This window comes from Tamandua tetradactyla, chromosome 7, assembly GCF_023851605.1.
Source record: "Tamandua tetradactyla isolate mTamTet1 chromosome 7, mTamTet1.pri, whole genome shotgun sequence".
Taxonomy (NCBI): domain Eukaryota; kingdom Metazoa; phylum Chordata; class Mammalia; order Pilosa; family Myrmecophagidae; genus Tamandua; species Tamandua tetradactyla.
Genome location: NC_135333.1, coordinates 21322437 through 21348960, shown reverse-complemented (window position 1 = coordinate 21348960; position 26524 = coordinate 21322437). Strand labels below are relative to the sequence as shown.

The 26524-nt window shown below is 36.0% G+C and overlaps 1 protein-coding gene across 4 annotated transcripts in view; it reads right to left on the bottom strand.

Moving 5' to 3' along the window:
- ENAH (ENAH actin regulator) overlaps positions 1-26524 on the bottom strand; it is a 191591-nt gene that overhangs the window by 8137 nt on the left and 156930 nt on the right. The window contains exons 5-13 of one of the 4 annotated variants that reach the window (XM_077168587.1): positions 21889-22178; positions 19877-20671; positions 17577-17881; positions 16620-16765; positions 16378-16435; positions 15733-15781; positions 8304-8370; positions 5951-6013; positions 2847-2925 (exon numbers count right to left, since the gene is read on the bottom strand). In XM_077168587.1, coding sequence (XP_077024702.1) covers positions 2847-2925; positions 5951-6013; positions 8304-8370; positions 15733-15781; positions 16378-16435; positions 16620-16765; positions 17577-17881; positions 19877-20671; positions 21889-22178 — 1852 coding nt within the window. The remainder of the gene's footprint in view (positions 1-2846; positions 2926-5950; positions 6014-8303; positions 8371-15732; positions 15782-16377; positions 16436-16619; positions 16766-17576; positions 17882-19876; positions 20672-21888; positions 22179-26524) is intronic. The other 3 variants (XM_077168589.1, XM_077168588.1, XM_077168590.1) reach the window with 3 other exon arrangements.

The window sequence follows — 26524 nt, the reverse complement described above, 5'->3', positions numbered from 1 at the left end:
AAGCTGCCATCTGACCCGGCAATACCATTATTCAGTATCTATGAGCTGAAAGCAGTGACATAAACCGACATTTGCACACCAATGTTCATAGTGGCACTATTCACAATTGCCAAAAGATGGAAGCAATCCAAGTGCCATAAACAGACAAGTGGATTAACAAAATGTGGTATGTACATATGATGGAATACTTGACAGCAGTAAGACGAAAGACATCCTGAACCACATGACAAGAATGGATAAGTCTTGAGGACATAATGAGTGAAATAAGCCAGACACTAAAGGACAGATACTGTATGACTCCACTTTTATGACCATGGTAAAGGTAAAATCAGAGATTTATAATATAAAATACAAGGGACCTGGAGACACAGAAGGTTGAGATGGGTGAACAGTTAGTTAATGAGGTGGAATTTAATTACAAGGAAATACATAGAACTGAAGGCAGATCCAAACCCCAACCAAAACCATTCCTGCCAATCCTAAAGAACCCTAGGGCATTATGTAAGAGTCTACAAAGGTTCATACACTAGGGTAACTTTCCAGAAACCTACAACCTCCAGGTGGGTCCCTGGACCAGATAAGTCCTGAAATGCAGAGGGGCCAGCCTCTCCAGAACATCAACTAGTTCTTTCTATTACTATCAATAGCACCTTCCAACATGAAAGATTTATAATGGGCATAGCCCAAATACCCCTAAAGAGTGGGAGAAAGATCAAAGGTGATGGTAGAGTTATTCAGAGAACATAGGGTTTAGCAAATGAGTATGACTGCTGAATCATTATACTGATACTTCTTTAATCTCCAGTATGTTAGATTAACTAGACGTAAAACACCTTAAATTGTGGAACTGCAACCCATACCAAACTCTGAAATCTATTGTAGAACAGACTGTTGCGATGTACTTTGAAATTCATTGCTTTTTCTGTATATATGGTATTTTTCACAAAAAAGAAAAAAAAGAGAAGGAGGAGTATAACAGAGAAGAGAAGATTTAAGAAATGAGTATGACTGCTGAATCAGCATATCAATATTTGTTTTTCTTCAATGTCTTGGAGCAGCTAGAAGAAAAAATGAAAACCTATGCGACCATAACTCATATCAAACTCTAAAATGTGTTTCATAACTACTTGTTAAAATGTACTTGGAAATTTATTGCTTTTTTTGTATTTATGCTATATTTCAAAATTAAAAAAAAAATTTTTTTTAAATGATGAAGGGATTAAGGCAACACCAAATAAACAAAAGATGAGGGGCTAAACAATGTCACCACTGGACTGGCCCTACAAAAAATGCTAAGAGTTTTGCAGGTTTAAAGGAAAGGACAGTAGACAATTGACTTAAGCCACAGGAAGAAATAAGATCTCTAGTAAAGATAATGACATGAGTAAATATAAATACCAGTACTACTGTATTTTTGATTTGCAACTCCACTTTTTACTTCCTACAAAATCAGAAGAGCATATATATAATAGAATGAAAAATCAATGGTTTTGGACTCATATGAATATGTAATCTGTGGCAAGAACTACACAAAGGTAGGGGACAGAACATAGCTTATATATATATTATTGAAGTTGTTAAGTTGGTAACAAAAATAAACTTAGGGTTTTAAATTTAGGGTACATGGTAACCACAAAGAAAATATATGAAGATATGCAAACTCAGAGAAGTAGAAAGTACAGTATAGGTTACCAGGGGTTGGGGGAAGGGGCAATGCTGAGTGTGTTGGTTTGAATCTGTTATTTACCCCAGGAAAGACCATGTTCTTTTAATCCATCCTCCTGCGAGCAGACCTATTGTGGGTGGGAATTTTTGATTAGGTTGTTTCCATGGAGATGAGACCTACCCAATTCAAGATGGGTCTTAAGCCTTTACTGGAATCCTTTAAAAGAGCTCATGGAGAGAGAAGACAGAGACAGAAACGCCCCAGGAGAAAAAAGCAAGGATTCCCAGAGGTACAGAGACTTTTTGGGGAGAAGGACCAGCAGATGTTGCCATGGACCTTCCCATGTGACAGAGGCACCCCAGATGCCATCAGTCTTTCCTCAGTGACAGTATAATCTTGTTGTTGCCTTAATCTGGGAATTTTCATGGCCTAAGAACTGCAACTTGTAACTAATAAATCCCCATTGAAAAAGCCAATCCATTTCTGGTATATTGCATTCTGGCAGCTTTAGCCATCCAAAACAGGGAATTAATACAAAATGTGTATAGGTTCCTTTTGGGGTGAAGGTAAAGTTACAGTAATGGAAGGTGGTGAGGGTACTGTAACATGCTGAATGTGGTCAATCCCACTGAGTGGTATGACTGAGAGGGGTCAAGATGGGAAGATTAATGTTATATATATGTTTCCATGTATTAAAAAAAGAAAAGAACCTCAAGAGATAATGACAAATAATTACAATAAATGCTGCTGGGATCTAGGAATAGAAGAGAAAAAAGCTCAAAGGGGCATTATTGGGTCAGAACAATAAACTGGAATATAGGCTATAAGTTTCATCTTAATGTTAAATATTTTTAACTGTTCTTAAGGTGAGTACATAAGTGAATATCCTTGTTTATAAGAAATGTATATGGAGGTATTACGTGTTCAAGGATTAGGATATATTCAACCTGTTCTCAAATGTTCAGATAGACTAAAAGCAAAAGAAGGATCAGCCAAAGTGGCAAAATGTTAAAATTGGTATTTGGGGGCAGTGTGAGGTATGCTGGAGTTCTCTCTGTGGGGTTTGTGTTATTTTTTAAACTTTCCTCTAAATTTGAAATTATTTCAGGGTAAAAGTTGAAAGAAATAAATAAACAAACATATAAGTACAATTAGCAGAAAGCTGACACTGGACCCATACCTGCTTCAATCTGTCATAGTCTAGCCCTTCCGTCTGTACTCCATTGGCACTGGGCTGGGATGAGGGTGCAGATTTTGGTCTGTACAAATAAAATTTCCAGGACAGGTAAATAACACTTAATATACTTAATGAGTTCACAAATAATTGCAATTTACCAACCCAACACCAGATTTAAATGCATTTCTTAAATTAAAAACATTTTGTTAAAAAGTTAATTGTCAAAATTGTAGGGCTGATTAGAACATAGCAGAAAAAACTTTTCATTACTTAATTATTTTCAATTATATATAAAGAAGCCAGAAAATGGTGACAAGATGACATGACTTCTTCAGGAAAGAGTAGAAGACAGTGGTCTCTGGGCATGAGACAGGAAACCAGTGTGTGGCATGCTGACCAAGCCAGAGATGAAAACTCTACCAGCAAACCAACAGAAGGGGGAAAAAAATTATTGAATATTTTATTCTAATATAAATTAGTTTATAAATCCTGTACCTCGGTTCTGGAAAAAAGGAGAAAATAAAACATTCTAGAAAGCACAATTTCTTTAAGTTTATTTTGGTCCATTTCAAGCATGAAAAAATCAAGAACTATTAAATTAGAAATATATTCATATTCAATTGGCTGTATGGCTACTTCCCATATGTTTTTATGGAAATAACATCTAAATGGTGTGTTCCTGGCTAACTACTTTCATAAACTTAATTTTGTACAAGTGGGTGGATAGGGAGGAATGGAAATACCAGAAACAGTGTCAATTATTATTGCACTCCTGAAAGTTAAACTTCTATATTAAAAGTTGTATGTGAAGACATAAATCTTAGAGATGAGGCATATTTTAAGCAAAATTTTAAATACCAAATAAATCAGTCATGGCTTCCCCTCTCTCCAATTATGGCATAAGACAAAATCCTCAGTGGAAATCCTGGTGTTTTACTTGGCTATTCATCTATTTTCTGGCTTACGATAATGAGTGGCCACTCTTTAAGGTCCATACACCCATGCAAATCGAAATCATCAGTGAAGTCAAAGCTCTTCACTTCTGCAGAATACCTAAACAATGCTAGAAACCTGAGCCAAGATCCAATAGATGTAATAACTGTTTTCAAAGTTTTCATTATAATTTTTACAATTCTTATAAGACATATTATACTTCAAACCCATAGGCATTGTTTGTGAAGATGAAATACAGAGTTAATTTGCTTTAACAAATTACTGCTTAAAAAGTTGTTATGAGCAAATTGATTCATTTTACTGTATTAGGCATCTGCTGCTATGGTTATATGGACAAGAAAAATAACTTTCGGAAAACTTCAACAAGTGCCAGGTCAGGCACTGTTAGAGATAAGAAAATCTACATCACCTATTTCCTATCCTCTTGTGAAAATTCGCTGAGAAGTCTACCTAATTCCAAAGTCCCTTAAGATTTACTGAGACGGACACTATGCCAGTGATGGGCACTGCGCAGAGTTGGATCCTTGAGGGCTGTGGCTTCATATACCCATGCTATCTACTCCTACACCCAAAGTTAAAGAAAAACCCTGCTTCTCTTTTACTTCTCATATTTTATTGGTCAACATTTTCTCCTAAGTTATATAATGCATTCCTCTAAAGGAAATCAATATAAGCAACTACAGTCTGCTACTTTACCTGGCAGTATGTTAAAAATTTATCTATATTGACTAAACGATGCCAAAAAATATTGTTATATAATAAACAACTATGAAAACATGCAATTTTTAAAAGATTAATTCATGCTAACATGCAATCCATTTCCACCAACCACCACCAAGATAATTAGCTAAAGGGGGGAACTTTTCATACCGAAGGAAAGAAGTAATCACCACTTTTTAAAAAGGTTTATTAATAACACTATCCCTGGGGAAACTGTATGAAAGCAACAAGATAACTGATTTACTACAGGTAATCTCATTTAATACTTCTTTACTCTCTATTTTCTAGGAAATTTTCTAAATAAACCTTTTGGTCAGAACAATGAAACCACCTCAAAAAAAAAAAAAGGGCAGGGAAAACCGTATTTCAGCATTGCAATACAAATATTTTATACTTAACTGCCTGACAAAATAAACTTATCAGATATTTTAATCATAAATGGCATGAAAATAATTTTAATAAATTAAGAATGTGGCTAGTCCAATTCCACGAATCCCTAACCTCAGCCTCAGTCACCCCTTCCGTACACTATTCAATTCACATTCCTGGTAGGCTTGACAAGCGTTTTAAATAATAGATGCACATAATATAACATGGATATGTTTCTGTCATTTCTAACTACAAGCTTTCACCATAATTGAAAACAAAATGAGGGTTTCGCAGAGATTTTAATCATTTTATAATGAGTGCTGCCTCTAGGTATCTTTCTATAAAATAACTGTACTGCAATAGTTAAGCCCCAATTCTGCCAAATTCATTCTAAAAATAGCTTAAGCACTTGAGGATTTTTCTTGTTTTTTTTTAATTAAGAAAAAAGTACATGGTTCATATTTTAAGATTTTTTAATTAAAAATGGTATAATAGGGCTCATTTAGAAAACAAATAACCTGCTGATTCAGACTCAGGATGTAAAATGCTATGCTGTTAGAGATAATTTACTGTAAGTAGCATCTGGAAAACAAAGATTTTCCTCAAAGAATAAATTATCCAATTGTGACTATAATATCGCCCTGTGCTCCAATAACGAACACTACAGGATCTTCTACCCTACTTTTTAGAAGAATGGTCTCATATTCATAATCACTCTTTGCAGTCTTATAATCACAAAGCTCTTAAAAGGAAATGCTAAAGCCAAAAACAACCTAGATGATGTATGAGGCCTTAGGTTCCAAGTCTAGTACTTCTGTTAGATTTATCATTTAAGTATAATAAAAACTATAAAGTGATGATGGCAGGAAGATGGATACTTACATTTTTCTAATGTAAACTCAGGATTTTTTTAAAGAGCATTCTAAATGAAGCTAAAAATGAGAGCTACAATCTTCCTAAATATCTCACTCGTGGTGATTACCAATCCATGTAGAAAAAGCTCAGCCCTATCCTGAACATGTTGCTTAAAAGTCTCAAATCACAAAGTCACAGCAGGATGATACCTGGATAATGAATCATAGGACCTGTTGTCAAAAACAATCTGATTTTTCCTTGGAGAATCCCGTCTATGAAGGGGAAAAACCATTTAAAGGGGAACACAATAGGATTTAAAAGTATAATCCTCATTATATTACTGTTTTTTAGGTTTTTAGTCAAATAGCAAAACAAGAATTAACCTTAAAATAATTATTTTTTTCTAATTAAAAAAAGAAGCTATTTTGAGACTAATTCTAGTTATGTGAGGATACTTTTTTTACTTGACAATTACAGAATTTCAAAAACCATAATACAAAGCCTACTTTTACGGCTACAGGCATAGGAAAACCTACCTACTGCAAAACACAAAGAAGCTTACCATTAGAGAGTGAATATTAAGCTACAGACTAGAATTAAAGAGCACCAGTCAACATCATTGTAGTCTGAAATAAACAAAATTAACTCTTCTTAGGAGGCACATGGGGTATTTTTTCATTTTGGATATAAACTCTGGAAGCTCTTAATAAAAACCATAGGAAGAACTCAAAGTCTTCAATGTTACATTTAAATCATACTTTAGAAGCTACATTTTCAATTATAATATTCTTGCTTTTACTCTCCTATCTAACATGATCGTTTAATAAATATACTATAATGCAGTATCTCATGAATATTATAAGATATTAATCCATCTTACCAAACTAACATAATTTTGACATGAATACTGAGGAGAGAAATGGGTACTCTGTAATTACTCATTACAGTTCAAGGATGAGTATTACTTAAACAAATATATATAAAATACATGGCCAATATATTTGTTTTCAGAATGAACAGAGGAGTTAACTTAGGAGAGAAAAAAAGGAATACAGTTCTGAGTCTTTTCAGCATTTTTCTTTGTTAAAACTGTTTTCAGTGAAATTTTAAGAATTATCAGTTGTTGAATTAAATCTATCAAAAGACATGGTCAGGTAATAATCAGGCATTTCAGAATTCCTATTTTGACAAAGGAGAGGAAAGCCATCTAAAATGTTGGAACATAACTACAATCACTCCTGGATAACAAGCATTGAAATTTGATTAATGTATATAAAATACATTTTCAAAATGGTGAGCTTTAAAACACTTACAAAACTTCTTTAGAAGTTCTGAAATATCCTTTAAAGAACATTTTTTCTTCCTTAATTAAAAAAGCCCAAACATATCAAGGAACATATTCCATTTGGAAAACCTCTTCCACATCTCTTTGAGGATGAACTTCTGCAGAAAACAGAGCTTTCTGCAAGCTCTCTGAGGAGTCCCTTCAGATAATAGTGGAAGAGAGGAGAAAGAATTCTTTCCCACCACAATTTACGTCTTCAAAGGCACATGGCAGTTCTGTTCCCTGATACACTCTTCATAAATCAAGCTTCGCAATGTACTAGTGAAGAAAACTTATACTTTAGGCCACCTCAAATTAGGTATCTGGGAAACATAAATGTGCAACTTCCTAAAAAATTGGGAAAACATAACACCAAAAGCAATTCCCCTCATTTTCTTTAAAATCAAATATATTTACCTTTCAGCCACTCAGAAACTGAAAGCCTGTATACATTCAAAAGGGTCTAGCTTTACAGTTCAAGCAATTATGTTATCATCAAATCTTTACCTACCAGCAGGAAGAACCAGATAAAAACCAAGTCTGAATTTAGATCCAGGCTAGCAAAGAAGAGATTTGTGACAATATGAAGTTTATGCTTGTACTGTTCAGCATCAAGTTTGTATGAGTAGAGTCAAGTTCGCTTTTTAATGAGGCAAAAATAACGTAAGTGGTTCAGATAAAGAGGCAAAAAAATGATTTAATCTCTAAATTTCTTTAAAATTTTCTCACAAATTTTTTTCACGGTCAAGATTTGTGATATAAATGTATTCATGATAATAAAGTACACCTAGCTAAGGAATGCTGAATTTGCTTGAGCATGCCTACCACTACTCTAAGAAATGCGGGTTAACTAATTTTGTTTGCAGGCACTATCTTTTCTAAGTTGACAATGAATATAAGTTTCAACTGAGAGCAATAAATTTTTCTATCTGACAAATTCAAACTTTCAGTTGTTTTGCTCTCTTAAATATTAGTCTGTTTTTTCTGGCTGCCTTTCATTTTAAACATTTTAAAATTTCAGACAATCTGGCTAATAAATTTAGGATGTTGTTTACCAGACGGTCACTAGTAAATATATAAAGGAGTTCAGTGGTTGTCTAACAGTAGTACGACTATGGGTGTTTTACATGCTCCTTTATACAATTTCTAAATTTACAATTCAAAGTGTTCTACAATGAAAAGAAATTAATTTTTTTTTTAGATACAAAAGCAGTACAAATTTAGGAAAAAATTGGTACCTGGAGATAACGGGGGACTTGCTGCCATTCATTGTGTTTGTTCTTTCCCAAGGTTTTCTTGTTGGTTCTTTAAAAAAATGAATATAAGTCAAAATTAAATATCTGGAGTTGTAAAACAAACAAAATTTTAAATATCACCATACATGTTTATATTGTAACATTAAGAAAAATTTAAGAATTTCAAAACTAAACTTTAATTAAAAACCATAAGGATTATAATTTATACAATTTCAGATCTTGAAACAAGAAGAAATTAATAAGCAAGTGCGATGAGTTTCCCTAGAAAAAATTCAAATATTTAAATCTAAAATACTATAATTCTAAAAACCAGATATTAAGTTTCTCTAATAAAGACAGTAACATAAGAATAAGGGCAGGATATTTTAATAATTAGAATGGAATAGAATGAGCTACACTATTTTAAATTGTTTTTCTTCTCAATGGTAAAAGAAACAATAAAAATATATAATCTTTAATGTGTGCAAGTACTTTAAACATTTACTCTAACCATACAAATCAAAATAAACATCAGAATCATGGGATCCTATCATGCTTCCTTGATTCTCAAACAGCTATTTCTTGAAAGTTGGCAGACAAGTTCCAGTTAATTTTAGGGCCACTCGGAGCTCTTAAAAGCTTACTACAAAAGGCACTCTCTAGGGGCTCACGGTTGGAAGTCTAGTGCTCTGAACTGTTTTTCTAGTGTGGGCCAATTCAATGATGCTCCGTCACTGGGTGGGACCTCGTCATGGAAGAAAACACCAAGCACATGAGAACCAAATCTACATGCAGTTGTGATCATATCACACAGAGTTTTGCCTACAAAACACTGCTTCGAGTGTCAACATGGCTCCTCAATAGACTTGTATACATTCTCAGGTGCATACCTTGTCCTCTCTTCAAGCTACACATAACCAAAAACAAATTCACGTTCCCACGAGACAATGCTTTGGTTCTGGATTTCTGTCATATCCAGGCATCTGGGTGGGAAACCTTTAAGTCATCTATGATCATGCTGTGCTCCTCATCAAACAACTCCTCCCTGTTAAATTACATTTTTATTCCTTCGTTTGTATTCCAACAGCCAGCACCTGCTCTCAGCAACCGCAGCGATGGCAGGTTCTACAGCCGGCCAGGGGACAGCAAACGACCGCATAAAGAGGTCCAGGAGAACTGGGGCAGAACAGATCCAAGGGACCACCAGCCAGAAGAGGTGAGGATGGTTAAGCCCTAAATGAAACCGTGGGATAGTAAGACACCCAAGGAAAGGTCATTAGGACCTCGACACCAAAGAAGAGACAGGTGGAAAGAAGGAAAATTGAAAGATGGTTAAAATGTAGCAAATGCTACCTTTAATAGTTGGCTGAGGGCCTGTCTCTATCAACCAAACCGGGGTTATCCTCAAGGACTCATCTGGTTTTGAGGAAGAGCAATTTCATTGAGCTCTGGAGGATGAAGTAGGGAGGCCATCTCTCCAGGGGGACTCCAGGATCATTTCAGGGGGAAGAGCAGAGGCTGGGTTACCTTTGGTGAGGAGGTGTGTGCAGGGGGCAGAAGTGGGGAGAGGGCAAGTCTTTGGGAACACATGGTATCCTTCCTTGTACTGGTACGCGGATTCCCAACTGGTTTCTCAGCCCTGCCCTTGATTCCCACATCACACGCCTCACAAATGACATTCTAATATTCTAGTTATTTCAGTCAATTAACTTGCAAGACAAAGTTGAAACTCCTAAACTTTTCATAAGGCTTTCTGAACATTATTCCTAGGATTATTCACTTTTCCAACAGTATTTTCCAATATTCCTCAAAAAGAAATCATTCTAGTCAGCAAGTCTACTTACTATTTCCTAGCCTCTTTTTGTTCATCTCCAGCTCTCTACCTTTGCTGAAATAAAATTCTTTCCCCTGCTTTCTGCCCAATTAAATGCCTTTCAAAGCATAGTAAAATGTCATTTTTATCTACAAAAAGAACCCAAGTGACTTGAAACTATATGCTCTTCTCCTTCTTTGAAACCTTATTTAATATTTAATATATGATTTTGTGTGCGTGTCTCCACAGCTAGACTATAAGCTTCTTGTGCTCAGGTTTTTTATCTTTCACTTCTTTTTGGCCTGTCAATTATCTGGCACAATGACACTTAAAAAAAATAGGTATGAAGTAAAAATAGAAATTCTTAGCCCTTGTGGAGGAATCCTTGATTTTATATGAACACACATACACACAAAAGTAAAACCCATGCTTTGGTTTTTCATATTTTAAACAAGATGAAGAGTATTAGATATGGGGTTCCTAATGGCCCATGGATAACTCAGGGAACTCATGAAAGTTTAGAATTTATAAGCAAAGATGTGTAAAATTTGTATAAAAATATTATTTTTCCCCCCCAGGGAAGAGGCTCATAGTTTCTATCAAATTCTGAATGGTGCTGTGATCCCAACATACTGTTCAGTTCTAACACATCTATGATTTCAGTAATAGCATGTAATTGACTTTGGCTTATAAGACAGGGCTAAAACAAGTTGGTCACAAACCACAGGGAAATAGATGTAAACTGATTTGAATCTTATTCAGAAGATTAATAAGATAAGTTGAGGAAAAATAGTTCAAAAGGTTGCAATGTTAATTATCAGTAATCTGATAACTGAACAGTCACTATTCCATACTGGGTAGGAGAATTTCTTGTGTTATATGGGTTAAAGTCACACACACAAAACAAAAAGTACATCTCCAAAAAAGTATATTTATCTAAAAAGCTGAATTATAGAGGGAGTAGGTAGTCTCCAAATCAAAATGTGTAGGAATATGCACATTTCTGCATGATTTCCTCAGGACCATTCTCAATACTACCGTCCATCAAATACATTCCTGTCACTTCATTCCAAAATAATAAGGAGGTTAACATAGTACAGCCTTTAGTCTTTTCGTCAAATATGAACAAATGGCACATAAAAATATAGTGACTCACAGTCTCATCATGTTAAGGTACTTATCTAGTTAAATAAATTTTCTGAGTATTCTATATAGCATATTCTATGTCGAAAGTTCTTGATGTGAGAAACTTCAATGAGTTTAAGAATATTTCCCCAAAACTTGAAGGAGATTTCTTTTAGCTTATACATTAGAAGCTTCACTTTCTTTATTATCAATCTAACTCACATAAATGGTCAAAATGACAATCATCTCAATTAAGAATGCTTTGAAATAGACTTTATTTAAAAAAAAATTTACTTATATAGCTAGCTAACATGTTCACTTCAACTTTATGTTTAACAATCAATTAAGGACAGTGGTGCAGTGGCAGAGTTCTCGCCTGCTATGACAGAGACCAGGGTTCGATTCCCAGTGCCTGCCCAAGCAAAAAAAAACAAAAAATTCAATTAAAAGTAGTTTCCTTTCATTTAATAATATAGTTTTCCTTGCTTAATGGCATAACTTCAAAATCATTAATATGAACAACCAAAATTGACTGAGAAGAAATAGATGACCTCAACAAACCAGTCAAAAGTAAACAAATTGAATCAGTCATTAAAAAGCTTCCCAAAAAGAAAAGTCCAGGACATGTGAATTCTTCCAAGCATTCAAGAAAAAATTAGTATCAATCCTGCTCAAACTTTTCAAAAAAACTGAAGAGGAGGGAAAGCTACCTAACTCATTCTACGAAGTCAACAACACCCTCATACAAAAGCCAGACAAGGATATTACAAAAAGAGAAAACTACAGACCAATCTCTCTTATGAATATAGATGCAAAAATCCTCAACAAAATTTTTGCAAATCGAATCCAGCAGCATATTAAAAGAATTATACACCATGACTAAGTAGGATTCATCAAGGTATGCAAGGATGGTTCAACAGAAAAAAATCAATTAATTTAATACACCATATCAACAAATCAAAGCAGAAAAACCACATGATCATCACAATTGATGCAGAAAAGGCATTTGACAAAATTCAACATCCTTTCCTGTTGAAAACACTTCAAAGGATAGAAATAGAAGGGAACTTCCTCAAAATGATGAACGGAAACCCACAGCTAACATCATCCTCAATGGGGAAAAACTGAAAAATTTCCCCCTAAGATCAAGAACAAGACAAGAATGTCCACTCTCACCATTTTTATTCAACATTGTGTTGGAAGTTCAAGCTAGAGCAATTAGACAAGAAAAATAAATACAAGGCATCAAAATTGGAAAGGAAGAAGTAAAACTCTCACTGTTTGCAGATGATATGATATTGTATGTTGAAAATCCAAAAAAATCCACAGCAAAACTACTAGAGCTAATAAACAGCAAAGCGGCAGGTTACAAGATCAATACTCAAAAAATCTGTACTGTTTCTATACACTAGTAATGAACAACCTGAGGGGGAGATCATAAAAAAATTACACTTACAATTGCAGTCAAAAAGAATAAAATATTTAGGAATAAATTTAACTAAAGAGACAAAAGACCTATATAGAGAAAACTATAAAAAATTGTTAAAAGAAGTCACAGAAAACCTAAATAAATGGAAGGGCATATGGTGTTCATGGACTGGAAGACTAAATATAGTTAAGATGTCAATTCTACCTAAATTGATTTACAGATTCAATGCAATACCAATTAAAATCCCAAAAACTTACTTTTCAGAAATAGAAAAACCAATAACCAAATTTATCTGGAAGGGCAGGCTGCCCCAAATAGCTAAAAGTATCCTGAGAAAGAAAAATGAAGTTGGAGGTCTCATACGAACCTACAGTGATGATAACAGCATGGTACTAGTATAAAGATAGATACACCAACCAATGGAATCGAATAGAGTGCTCAGATATAGACCCTCTCATCTATGGACAATTGCTCTTTGATAAGGCAGTCAAGCCAACTCACCTGGGACAGAACTGTTTCTTCAATAAAGGGTGCCTAGAGAACTGGATATCCACATGCAAAAGAATGATATCTCACATCCTATACAAAAATTAACTAAAAATGAATCAAAGACCTAAGTATTAGATGTAAGACCATAAAACTGTTGGAAGAAAATGTAGGGAAATATCTTACAAATTTTATAATAGGATGCGGTTTCCTAGACCTTACACCCAAAGCACGAGCATTAAAGAAAGAAAGAAAGAAATGGGAACTCCTCAAAATTAAACACTTTTGTGCATCAGAGAACTTTGTCAAGAAAGTAAAAAGGCAGCCTACACAATGGGAGACAATATTTGGAAACGATATATCAGATAAAGGTCTAGTATCCAGAATATATAAAGAGATTCTTTCATTCAACAACAAAAAAAGACAGACAACCCAATTACAAAATGGACAAATCACTTCAACAGACACTTCTCAGAAGCAGAAATACAAATAGCCAAAAAGGCACAAGTAAAGATGCTCAACTTCCCTGGCTATTAGGGAAATGCAAATCAAAACCACAATGAGATATCATCTCACACCCACCAGAATGGCCATTATCAATAAAACAGAAAACCACAAGTGCTGGAGAGGATGTGGATAAAGACGCACACTTATCCACTGTTGGTGGGAATGTCAAATGGTGCAACCACTGTGGAAGGCAGTTTGGCGGGTCCTCAGGAGGCCAAGTATAGAATTGCCATACGACCCGGCAATACCATTGCTAGTGTCTACTCAAGAGGACATGAGGGCAAGAACACATATGGACATTTGCATAACAATGTTTATAACAGCATTATTTACAATTGCCAAGAGATGGAAACAGCCCAAATGTCCATCAACAGAAAAGTGGCTAAACAAGCTGTGGTATACACATATGATGGAATATTATGCAGCTGTAAGACAGAATAAAGCTACAAAGTATGTAACAACATGGACAGACCTTAAGGATATTATGCTGAGTGAGATTAGTCAGAAACAAAAGGACAAATACTGTATGGTCTCACTGATATGAACTAACATTAATGAATGAACTTGAATAATTTCAGTTAAGAACAGAGGTCATCAGGAGATCAAAATAGGGTAGATACTGGGTAACTGGAACTGAAGGGATACAGATTATGCAAAGGGACTGATTGTAAAAACTCAGAAATGGATAACACAATACTACCTAACTGTAATACAATATTAGTACACTGAATGAAGCTGAATGTGAGAATGAGAGAGGGAGGAGGCCTGGGGGCACAAAGAAAATCAGAAGGAATGATAAAGAATAAAGACTGAGATGGTATAATCGAGGATTGCCTAGAGTGTATAATGATAGTGACTAAATGTACAAATTTTAAAATGGTTTGCATGAGGAAGAACAAACGAATGTCAATAAAGCAGGGTGTTGAAAATAGATGGTAATTCATATTTTAAAACTAACTTATGTGTGAGACTAAAGCAAAAAATATTTCTTTGGTACAAAATTTATATTTTGACTAGTGCATTTCCTAATATAACTTATGTGGACAGCTTAACTGAGCACCATAACTACATGGAACCTTGAGTAGGGCATGAGATTTTGTAGATTTGTTAGAGTGATGCCCCAATAAATCCCAAAAGGATTTGAACAGTGAACAGGGAAGTATTTGCAGAGTCCCCTAGGGGGAATGGTGGGAAAGGGGGAAAATTCAACTTCCCCAAGTAGAGAATTCTTAATATTCTCATAAGCAGTGGGGACAACCAAAGCAATAGGCTGAGCCCCCAGTCTTGGGGTTTGTTCATAGGAAACTTAACCCCACAAAGGATAGGTCAAGCCTACTTAAAATGAGGCCTAAGAGTCACCCCCAAGAGAACCTCTTTTGTTGCTCAGATGTGGCCTCTCTTTCTCAGCTAAAATGACAAGAAAACTCACTGCCCTCCCCTCCCCCTCTCTACATGGGCCATGATTCCCAGGGGGGACCTTCCTGGCAACATAGGACACAAACCCTAGAATGAGCTGGAACTCAGCACCAAGGGATTGAGAAAACCTTCTTGACAGAAAGAGGGAAGAGAGAAGTAAGACAAAATAAAGTGTCAGTGGCTGAGAGATTCCAAACAGAGTCGAGAGGTTATCCTGGAGGTTATTCTTACACGTTAAACAGATATCACCTTTTTAGTTAAGGCATAACAGAGAGGATGGAGGGATCTGCCTGAAAATGTAGAACTGCTGCAGTAGCCATGTTTCTTGAAGATGACTGCATAATGATATAGCTTTCGCAATGTGTAAAAATTAGGATTTTCAAAGAAAGAATAATCAGAAAAAATCTTTGAGTTTTAATGGATCTCTCAGTATCAGTAAGAAAGTAACAGTCACTTCTGGGATCACAAAGAAATTTAACTAAATTTAAAAGAAATTTAACTAAAGAATTTAAATTTTAAAGAAATTTAACTAAAGAGAAGAAATTTAACTAAAATAGCAGGCACTGGTCCAAACATGTGAAAGTGGGAGTTTTAAAAATTATTTATTAATGCGTAGAAAAAGTTTATGAAGGTTAAAATATTTCTCTTGAACTTACCAGGTGTACTTGTAGAAGAGGCTTTAGAAGTTACAGGATCTGAATCTTCCTAAATACACAGAAATATATTTAATAATATCATACCTACTAGAAATTGTTACTATAGATATTAGTGTTTTATTCTCCCATTGCTAATAATCTTTTTTCTGCCACTTCTCTTTTCCTTTTGATTCCAGTTTAGACATCTTTCTTTTTAGACCATCCTAGTGTTTCCCCTACTACTTTCTCCCACAACTCCTGGTTCTCCCAGATTCTCACTGAGAACTTACACTAGCTATGCTAGTTTACTATGAGGGAAACTACAAGAGACAGATTTGAGGAACCGCATCAAAGAAGGCCAAATGTAACAGAAAAAAACAATCATTTTATTTGAAACACACACATACGCAAGAGAGAAAGCAGTTTCCCCAGCTGAATTGAGGATGAGGGGCATGAAGATTCACTCTTAGGGGGCTCCCAAGAGAAACTTCAAAAAATTGTTGACCTCATCTAATACCCTCATTTTAAATTTAAGGAAACTGAGAACCTAAGAGATCTTAAACAAACTTAAGCTCGAATTAAGTTCAAACTGAATCTCCAACATGACTATCTGAACAAGCTATGCCTGAATTTTACATTTTAAGTTTTTTTATTGCATAAACTTACATTTTTGTCCTCTTTTTGCTCTGTTTCTATTGTTGATCCCTTTTCAGCAATTCTTCTCCTAGAAAGAGGGTAAATCAAAATTTAAAAAAAAAAAAAAAAATCTAACTCTTAGTATAAAAAGTACTTCTTCCCCAAGAAGGAAGAAACATATTTAGAGTTCAATTACATTTGGAATACAATTTTAAAATTCCTCAATCTTCTCAATTCTGTACATATCTGCCATAATAAAATTTCTCGCTTACCTCCTGGCCAGCAGGGCACTCATTTCTTCCATTAAACCACTGCCCCCTAAGGGAAGGGGTCCATTTCCACGACCGGTATCTGTCTTGGACGAGGCTGAATTCACACCAATAGTATTCCCTCCAACTGGGAAAGAGGCATCTTCCATCTTAATGAGAAAATACAGAAATGAACTCAAAACAGAAGGAGACACCAGCATTACTGTAAATAAAAACATCTAAATATTACTTTTTAAACCTTAATTTTACTTATCAATGAGAATTTTAGCTAAACTTTTATCAAAATTAACATCACCAATAATGTTGGTGTGACTATATACAAAGCACTACTTCAGTGCCAAAATAGGTGAAACCTGAAGGAATGCTGAGAAGGCATCACAAAATTCCAAACTGGGGAACAATCTAGAAATTAGCTGTGCCATATTTTTCAACAATGTCAATATCTGGAAAGAAAGATTGAGGAATTGTTCAGAATCAAGCAAATTAAAGTGGCACGACAACTAAAGGCACATATGATCTTGGACTATAAAATAATTGTCATAAAAGATATTGGACAATAGATGAAATTTGAATGAGGTCTGTATAGTAGTCTTTCAATGTTAAATTTCCTGATTTTGGTAATTATACTGTGGTTATGGAACTAAATGTCCTTTTTCTGACAAAATACAAACAAGTATTTAGGGGCATGATGTCTCTGACTCACAAGTGTATGTGTGTAGAAAGAAACAAAATAAAGGAAATAAGGTAAAATGTTAACTGGTGAATCTGAGTGATAGGTTTACAGGAATTTTTTTATATTACTCTTACAAATTTCTGTAAGTCTAAATCATTTCATTTTTTAAATCAAAGAAATTAACATAGGGTTCATAAAATCGGAATACAATAAATAAAATATTTTAGGTATTTAGAAAGAATAAGACATCACACACACACAACACAATAATTTGGAAATGTATTTACCCGCGACACTTTCCTAAGTTTTGCTCCAGCAATTGCAGCTGCCAGTCCAGTTAAAGGGCGATTGTCTTCTGACATGGATCCCACAAAAAATCCAGATGCAGGGAGGGGAGGGGCAGGAGGTGGTGGAGGAGGAGGGGGTGCTTGATTAGGAAGAGGGGGTGGAGGAGGGGGTGGGGGAGGCCCAGAGGATGGAAGCAGAGGGGGTGGGGGTGGACCAGGGGGAGGAGGAGGGGCTGCTGAAGGCTGAGGGGGCCCTGGGGGGAGGGGGGGTGGGGGAGGCAGGGCAGGCGGCCCCAAGGCAATACCTAGAGACAGAAATGTTAAACAGGTCAGTCAGCAATGGAGCTAAGTGGTACTAGCTGAAAAGAAAAGTGGAATGCCATGCTAAATTAAAGTGACTCCAACACTTACTACATATTAATGAGCATGATAGCTCATAATATTTAAGGCATAAAAAAGGTAAGTACAAAAATGATACTAAAACGTAACTCCAAAGTATAAAACTATCTTCTTTAACGTTAAGAGCTTTATTAAGAGAATTATGCAACAGATCCTCTAATTAGATTTTTGTTTTTGTTGTTCATGGTTATTTGGTGTATAAACAAATAAATGCCTATACAACTGGGTAGGGAGATAAGCATTACTGAAAGGACAAACTGGTGTATATGATGACAGTACTGTCTGACATAACAGAACTGAAAAAAATCGATATAAACTTTAAGACAATAAATTTTAAACAGTGAAGACAAAGATTTAGTTGCTTATAGATAGCCAGAGGACTGGATTAAGACCACCAAGGAGGGATGGGTCTCAGGCTTCAGTATTTTAAAAATAATCTTTGTTTAAATCCAACAGGCTGCCAGGGCTGAAAACGCCACTGTGAAGTACTCTACTATCACAATGTAAAACCTCAAAATAACTCTCAGAAATAATGGAATGGTCTAAAATTTGAAGTTCAGGGTTTTTTAGTCTAGAAGGTGGTATAAGAAGAGAAATACTCAAATCTAGTAAAATCACAAAGGGAGTGAGCGAGAACTCAATTAATGTAAGAATACTGAACTAGTAGGTACCCCCTTCCTTAAGGCTTAAATGGGGTGTTTCAGGACAAAAAAAAAAATGTTATTTGCACATTGGGTGGTAAATTTTTAAAAACTGCTAACCTTGACCAGTAATCAACCACAAATTTCTAGAGTCCTAAGGATACACAAGTTGATTTTCAGCCTTGTCCAGCTGACTGCGCCTGTCTTGTACAGTATTGCTGTCACAGCAATACTAATTGCACATACCCAAATTTTGACTCAATTTTTAAGCAAATTCATTAAGTTGCAACAATAAAAATGCATACACTGTAAGAACAAAGCCTTATTATTCTATTTTAGGAACTAAGGCTTTAAAAGAGGTATCTTCTTATCCAGATTATAACTCTCTTTGGTAAATTTGTCAGATTTCTTCCTGTAATTCTACCTAAACCCTATGCTAAAAAACTAAATTGGGTTGCTAAGCATCTTATTTACTTATAAAACCAGGTCCTTCTCTACTTAGAAATAATCCTTACTTAGAAGCTTATATCCTTCCCTGTTACCATGGCAGCAAGGAGTAGGGTGGGGAGAGAGTAAGAGGGATAACTGCAGAGGATGTTACTTTCTCTCAGCTAGCTCTGCAGCCCACTACGTCTTGTCATCTTGGACCATGGAACCCTTTGCGAACATATGAAGCCTGCCACCCTCTCCGGCCCTCTTGCAAAGCGAGGCTGCTCACAGGGCTCAGGGTGACACCTATCTGAGAAGTCCAGTATGGGGGAGACCAAAGTGAAATGGGGCCCAAGATCAGAACGAGCAAAATGGGGCTCTAAGATGACCTACCTAACAACTACAGTTGGGCACTAAATATATCTGTAAGTTTGCAGAAATTAAAGGAAAAAGGTTGAATCAGATATTTATTGTGTGACAGAGCAAATGTGTATTCAAGCAAAGTTTTCCTAGTGAAATGTAAAATAGATTTATTATGGGGCCCCTTAAAGATTGGAAAACACATTCAACTATGATACTGTAAAGGATACCAAAACCTAGTTCAATGTGGGAATGTCTCATATTGATTCTCCAAATGCAATTAATCACATAGGAAAAAAAAAAATCACATTTATTTTCTACTTCAATTTTTTAAGTTGAAAATATAGGGTACTATTGCACAAAGATATCCAATTATCAAAACTATCCTAACCATCCCTCTAGGAATGGACAGTTGTTGATATACAATGTTTTCAAGTGATTAGCGGTTGGTAGCAATAATGAAAGCCTTACCCTGCTGGGCTGGAGTCTCGGCCGGCTGAGAGGCTGCCTGCAAGCCTGGCTCAGAAGCAGAGGAGTCTCCCAGCACAGAGTTTAGAGGAGTCTCAACAGAGGCAGGGGCAGCTGCAGAGGGAGAAGGGAGAACACTAGGCTTGGATGAGGGAGTTGAGGCAATAGGGGTGCTTGGAGGAGGAGAAGCTTGAGGTCCACAGTGTGAGAGTGATGCAAGGGAAGGCAGAGGAGGCGGCGGCGGGGGGACTGCTGGCCCTGAGGTAGGCGGTGGAGACACCGGGTACATGACAGAGTCAAGCAGCCCGTCGGCTGCTGTTGGTGACGGAGGCATTTGGAGCACAGGAGAAGAAACACAAACAGGGAGGACAGGCCTTGGACCAGTAGCTTTGCCTGGGGGGCTGCTAATCATTACTGGAGGAGACGGAGGGAGGGGCGAAACATTGGAAGTAGACCAGGCACAGGGCTTCGTAGCTGGAGGCTGAGAAGAGGGTGTATTCACGGGAGAAGAAGGCTGAGAGTTTTTGTTCATAGGACGAGGAACTGTAGCATAATGGGGAAGAACAGGGTGGAAGGCTGAACCTAAAGAGGTTGCAAAACGTGTCGCTGAGTGTCGAAGTGGTGGTGTAGGGGGTGTGGAAGGAGGTGGCAAAGCGGTCACTACAGCATACTCAGGAGTGGCATCTGACACTGGAGCTGAGATGACTTTAGCGTATGATGGAGGAGGTGCTGAAGGAGGCTGGCAACTGGAATACTCAGGAAGTGGAGCATTATACAGGGAGCTGTCTGAAGATGAAGCTGGACAGAAGGTGGAAAGCAGCAGCAAAAGACAGGATAAAAAAGGAGAGAGAAAAAGGGAGCTAGTGAAGCCACAAAACCAGCATTCAGACAAAATGTATAAATGTAGACTACAGTTAGTACCAGAGAATTAGGCACATGTGCAAATAAATTATTTTCACCCCCAAATATTTTAATTTATAAATACAATTTGAGATCCAGAAGAGAATGAAATAAGTTTTCTTTTTGTTCAATAAGTGGATTAATTGATTTAAATGATCAGGTGATCCTATATGAGAAAAGATTTTACAGTTCTTAATTTTCATTATTTAGTCCACTAAAAGGACATTCAAATTACATGGACGGACCACAAACAAAAGAATAAGTTGATTTTGAAAAAACAACAACAAATAGCAAACCTGCAAAACATTTATTTTAAAAGGCTAGGAACCCCTTATTCAATGCTTATTTGAGGAAATATTTGGTTTGTTGGCCGTCACCCCAGAAAAAAGTGAGAGTTTTTTAAAAAAAGAATTTAAAAACTGAGCCAGTTTTTCAAAAAAAGAATTAAATAAACAACAAACCAATATTACCTAATCAACCCACACTGAGACTTTTGATATAGGCCATATGAACAAAAAATAATCCGTAGATTCTATAATAATTGTTCATTTTAATGAACATTAAAATACTTCAAACTTATAGCCAAATTTTAACTCTTTAAGTCTTTCAGTAAAGTCCAGCGGGTTTAGTAATTTCCACAACTTTTTCACAATAGAAAATATTTATATTTAAATAACTAGTCAGTTTTGATAGTTCTCACCTACTCTTTTAATTCCTCCTTCAAAAACATTAGAATACAAACAAGCAAATTTCTTGCTGAATGGTACTGTAATACTACACTATTTGAGAAGGGTTAATCTCATAAGGCAAATATATTTCAAATTCATCCAATTTTTAAAAGTTCCCATAAAAGCTCAATTATACTTTACAGCCAATTTATAGGGCATTATAAGAATAAGAATGCCATAATAAAAATTTCCAAGAGCAGTTTCTCTAAACCTCTAAGCAATAAAAGCAATATAGAGAGAAAAAGAAAATGCTCTTCACTGCTGTTATTATTTTTCCTAATATCAAATCATACAGCTTAATCCCTAGCATCTCAAATGTAAAATATACACAAACATTGCCCAAGCTCAGCTATACGAAGAACACAGAAACGTATGTAAACTTCTTACCAGCGTTTGATATTCTTCGCTCTCTCTCCCATTCCAACTGCTCCCTCTCTAGCTGTTCTTGTCGCTCTCTTTCTTGTCTTTCTCGTTCGAGTCTCTCCCGCTCCTGCCTCTCCTGCCTCTCCCGCTCCAGGCGTTCGTGTCGTTCCCTCTCTTGTCTCTCTCTCTCCAGCTGCTCCTGTTCCAGCCGTTCCCTTTCTAACCTCTCTCTCTCCAATCTGTCCCTTTCCATTCTTTCTCTCTCCAGCCTTTCCCGCTCCAGCTCCTTTTGTCGTTGCTGCTCTTGAAGTTGCCTGAAATTAACAAAAGAGATGGCATCATATTTCCCTACTAATTTGAAATGTGCTTTCTTCCCTCCCATATATTATAAAAGCACAGTTCTAGGTCTTTCTTTTTCATGAGCACCTAATATTCCACTCTTCAGCTGTCCACAGTTTAAGCTGTCCCTATAGTAGGACACACTGTAGTTATCTTAATACTGTTCCCAACACTGCAGAAGCCTTGTAGATCATTTGACCCCTTTTCCAACTACTTCCTAAAGAGGAACACTGACACACAGATTTGCTAGGTGAAAAGGTACACATTTCTCAGGATTTTTGAAATGTGTTATTTTATTTAGGAAAAGATCAGCCAATCAACCCTCCCTAGCAGGGCTCAGCAGTATATAAATAAGAACATTCACTTTCCTTTCCCTTCACCAAAAATAAACAGGATAACTATTTTTAATCTTTACTAGTATAACTGGAAACACACAGCACATAACAACTTGCCTCTATTTGATTACTTCTTAGTTAAGTACTTTGCAACTGGTTTACCAGCCATTTGTATTAATATTGTGAAATGACTATTTTTGTTCTTTGGTCAGTTTTCTCTTGAGGTAGTCATTCTTTCATATTCATTTCAGAGAGCCCTTTATTATATTAAAGAGAATAATCCTTTGTCACACACGTTGGTGGTCATTTGCATTTAAACTTTTATTATAGCATCTTACTGATGTCTAATTTTTAGCAAGTATTGTTTTGCAATGACCTTTAACTTTTATGTAGAATAATCTAGTATTATTATCCTTTTGTGTGCCTGCCTTTGCTCCCTTTCTCAGATAGCCCTTTCCCAAGATTATATAATTACACAAATTGTCTTCTAATACATTAATGGGTCTATTTTGAATAATAAGATCCTTCATCTGAAATGCATTTTGGGTGTGAGATGTGAAACAGTGAATCTGTCTCCTCCCTCCCCTAAAAGATCAACCCGCTGTCACAACAGCACTGGCTGAAGAGTTTACAGCCCTGGTGTCAGATGCCACCTTCGCATGTGTTAACTATTCCTGAACTTCCACAATGTTCTGGTCCATAGCCCTGTTTGTCCAGTATGGCACCAGCATCCTCCTGTGTGCTATCTGAAATATACTTTAATACTGAACAGGGTATATCCAAGCTTATCATTCTTCTTTTTGAGCTTTTCTAGATTATTCATATACACATTAACTATTTTAGGTCAATTCTAGACTCACTTTAAGTTCATCCCTTCTGTCCACACCTATCCTTTCAATCCTATTATATTTAAGTAATTTTGAAGACTAACGAGAAAAACATTCATATCTTTCTTAAAAACATGATTTAACTTCAAATTTTTGCTTATTTGTTTTTAAGTTATGATAACATATATAAGATAAAATTCGTTATTCTAACGATAAGTGTACTCAGTTGCAATAATAACATTTACAATGGCACGGTACCATCAACCGCCATCCATTATCAGAACATCTCCATCACCGAAAACAAACTCTGTATCATTAAGCAGTAACTTCCCATCTCCACTCCCCCCACATCCTGGTAACCTGTAATCTACTTTCTGTCTCTATGAATTTCCTTATTCTTGATACTTCATTGAAGTGGAAACACACAATATAAGCTCTTTTGTGTCTGTCTTGTTTCAACCAACATGCCTTCAAGGTTCATCCATGTTGTTTCATGCATCCTTTTTATGGCTAAATAATATTCTATTGAATGGATATTGACACGTTTCCATCTTTTGCCTACTGTAAATAAAGCTGCTAGAACACATGTATAAAGGTATCTGTTCAAATCCCTGCCTTCAGTTCTCTGGGGGTACATACCTAAGGGCAGAACTACCAAGTCATATGGGTAATTCTATGCTAACTTCCTGAGGGACCACCCAACTGTTTTCCACAGCGGCTGCACCATTTTATACTCCTACCAACAATTTCTCTGTATCTTCATCAACATTTTTCATTTTCTGTTTTTAAAGTAATAGTCATCCGTTCTAGGGGGTGTGAAGTGGTATCTCATGGTTTTGATTTGGTTAATGATGTTGAACATCTTTTCATGTGCTTCTTGGACACTTGTAGATTTTTGTAGAAATGTCTATTCAAATCCTTCGTCCATTTTTAATGGGGTGGTTTGCCTTTTTGTTGAGTTGTAGTCAGTCCTTCCTATATTCTAGATATTAAACCTTATCAAATACATGATTTCCAAATATTTTCTCCTATTCTATAGGTTGTCTTTTCACTTTCTTAATTATGTCCTTTGGTGCATAACAAAGTTTGATTTTGATGAAGTCCAATTTATTTTTCCTTTGGTTGCTTGCGCTTTTGCTGTCATATCTACATTCACATCGTTTTATCTCCACAACTAAGAATGTATAAGGTCTTGATATGTATTCAATTCTTCTTTTATGCCCTAACAGTTTTTTCTTTAACTCTAGGATTTTAAATGTTGATGATGGAGTCTCTTTGTGATTTTATTAGAAACTACAGAATCATAACATATATAGCCTTTAATTGTACAGTTTGATTTTTATCTTCATATCTGGAGCAAGTAAGCGTCCCCAGTATCTACCTGGAGCTAAATGATTGCGTTGCTGTAAAAGTTAACCCTCACTAAAAGTTTGTCAAAAAGGGTTGTTCATTTTACATAGCATTGTGGGGAAGAGAAACGAGGAAATAAATATCTTAAAAGCTCCTTAAAAAGTACCTGGCACATAAAAGCAATCGCTAAATGTGAGCTATAGTAATAACTGTGATTTGGAGATTTGCAGTTGGGATGTTCCCTAGACTGGCGAATACACTGGACGGCTCCAACCAGAGGCAGAGCTGAATGGCCAGGGTGTGAACAGTGTCCCGTGCCCCACCTCCCTCAGAATCAATAAAGATCTATAAGCGGCCTTTCAAAAACTGTTCCTCTTTATGCTTCCTAAGCTGCCTATAAAACAAAAGAAAGAGCCCACCTGATCAATCCTCTTCTCTCACAAAAACACACAGCCACTGCCTGGACAGACATATCATCCTAACTAGCAGTGACTGTAAGAGAAAACAGAAGACACCTATGGCAGCCTTTCTAAGGCAGCAGTTGTTTAAGGTATTGACTACTAAGTGATACAGGCTTTTATGATACAGTACTGGCCTCATTATACCATCTGATAAACCACTAGCTGCCAAAGTTCCCAGGCATAACAGTGTCACTGCAGGGACAAGGGCAAGAGATTAGATATACTCAGAAGAATGTTTTTAATAACAAATATGGCAAAAGCCAGTTATTATTTTTAGAATAACTTGCAACTACTGAAATTCAGGTAGAACTTATACCAAATTTAAAACACACGGCATGGGTGGAAAAAATAGTATTTTAAAAGTAATACTCTACCATACTATTCTAATTAGAATATGTTTGAATATGAAGCTAAGGAAAAATAGTTAATGTTAGGGCACTTTAACTTATAAACTTAAATAAGTTTAAGTATTTAAGTTTAGCTATATCATGAAATGGATGGTAAAAAACTACAAACTACATCAGGTCTTTCAAAGGTAACTTTTTTATATTTCTGTTACACCTCTTCATTTTACTTTGTTTTTATCCAAATCATCTAAGTACATGGTTTTTAAAGCTCATAAAAAATATCAGCAGTTCACTGCCCCAACCTCCCCACCCTTCTTTCCAATGCTTCAGAGCCAATTACTGTCAACTCTTGGGGCTGTTTTTCATTTAACTGTAAATATTATCTACTGACTTTCTAATAGGAAGATGCTTCCCTAACTCCTTCACCATACAAGCTTCTCCCAGCATAGTTCAGGGAGGATACTGATTTCTGGTTAAATCAATATTCAACATTTATATTATAATTATGATAATGTAAATACTATTCACCTATGAACCCTAATATCCTTTGACTACACTTCATTTCCTATTCAAGTCCTTAGTTTTTTACCCCCCAAGTTAATAGTTGCTTCTTTAAGCAAGATAACAATTTTAACACAAAGAAGCAAGCTAAAGTCAAGGGACAGGTGAGGTAAATCTGCAAGAATTATTGAACTAATAATGGCATTCAGTACTAGATATCCTCACTTAAGAAGACCACATGCCACAATTCTCTAGGGTTTACAGTTTGTGTGAGAGCATGTACTGACACAGGGTATGAGCACAATGCTGGAGAGACTTTCCAAGTCTGCTGACAGGGGAGTCAGGCAAGCAGCGTACACGGCTGCAGGAGAATCGCTGACAGTGCACTGCCTTGCTGTGAAGGCAGGAGGCAAGTGTTGGCGGCTCTGAGCTAACGTTTAGCCTGATTAATGAAAAGATACCCATCTAATCAATATATCCCAAAGGTGTATATGAAACAA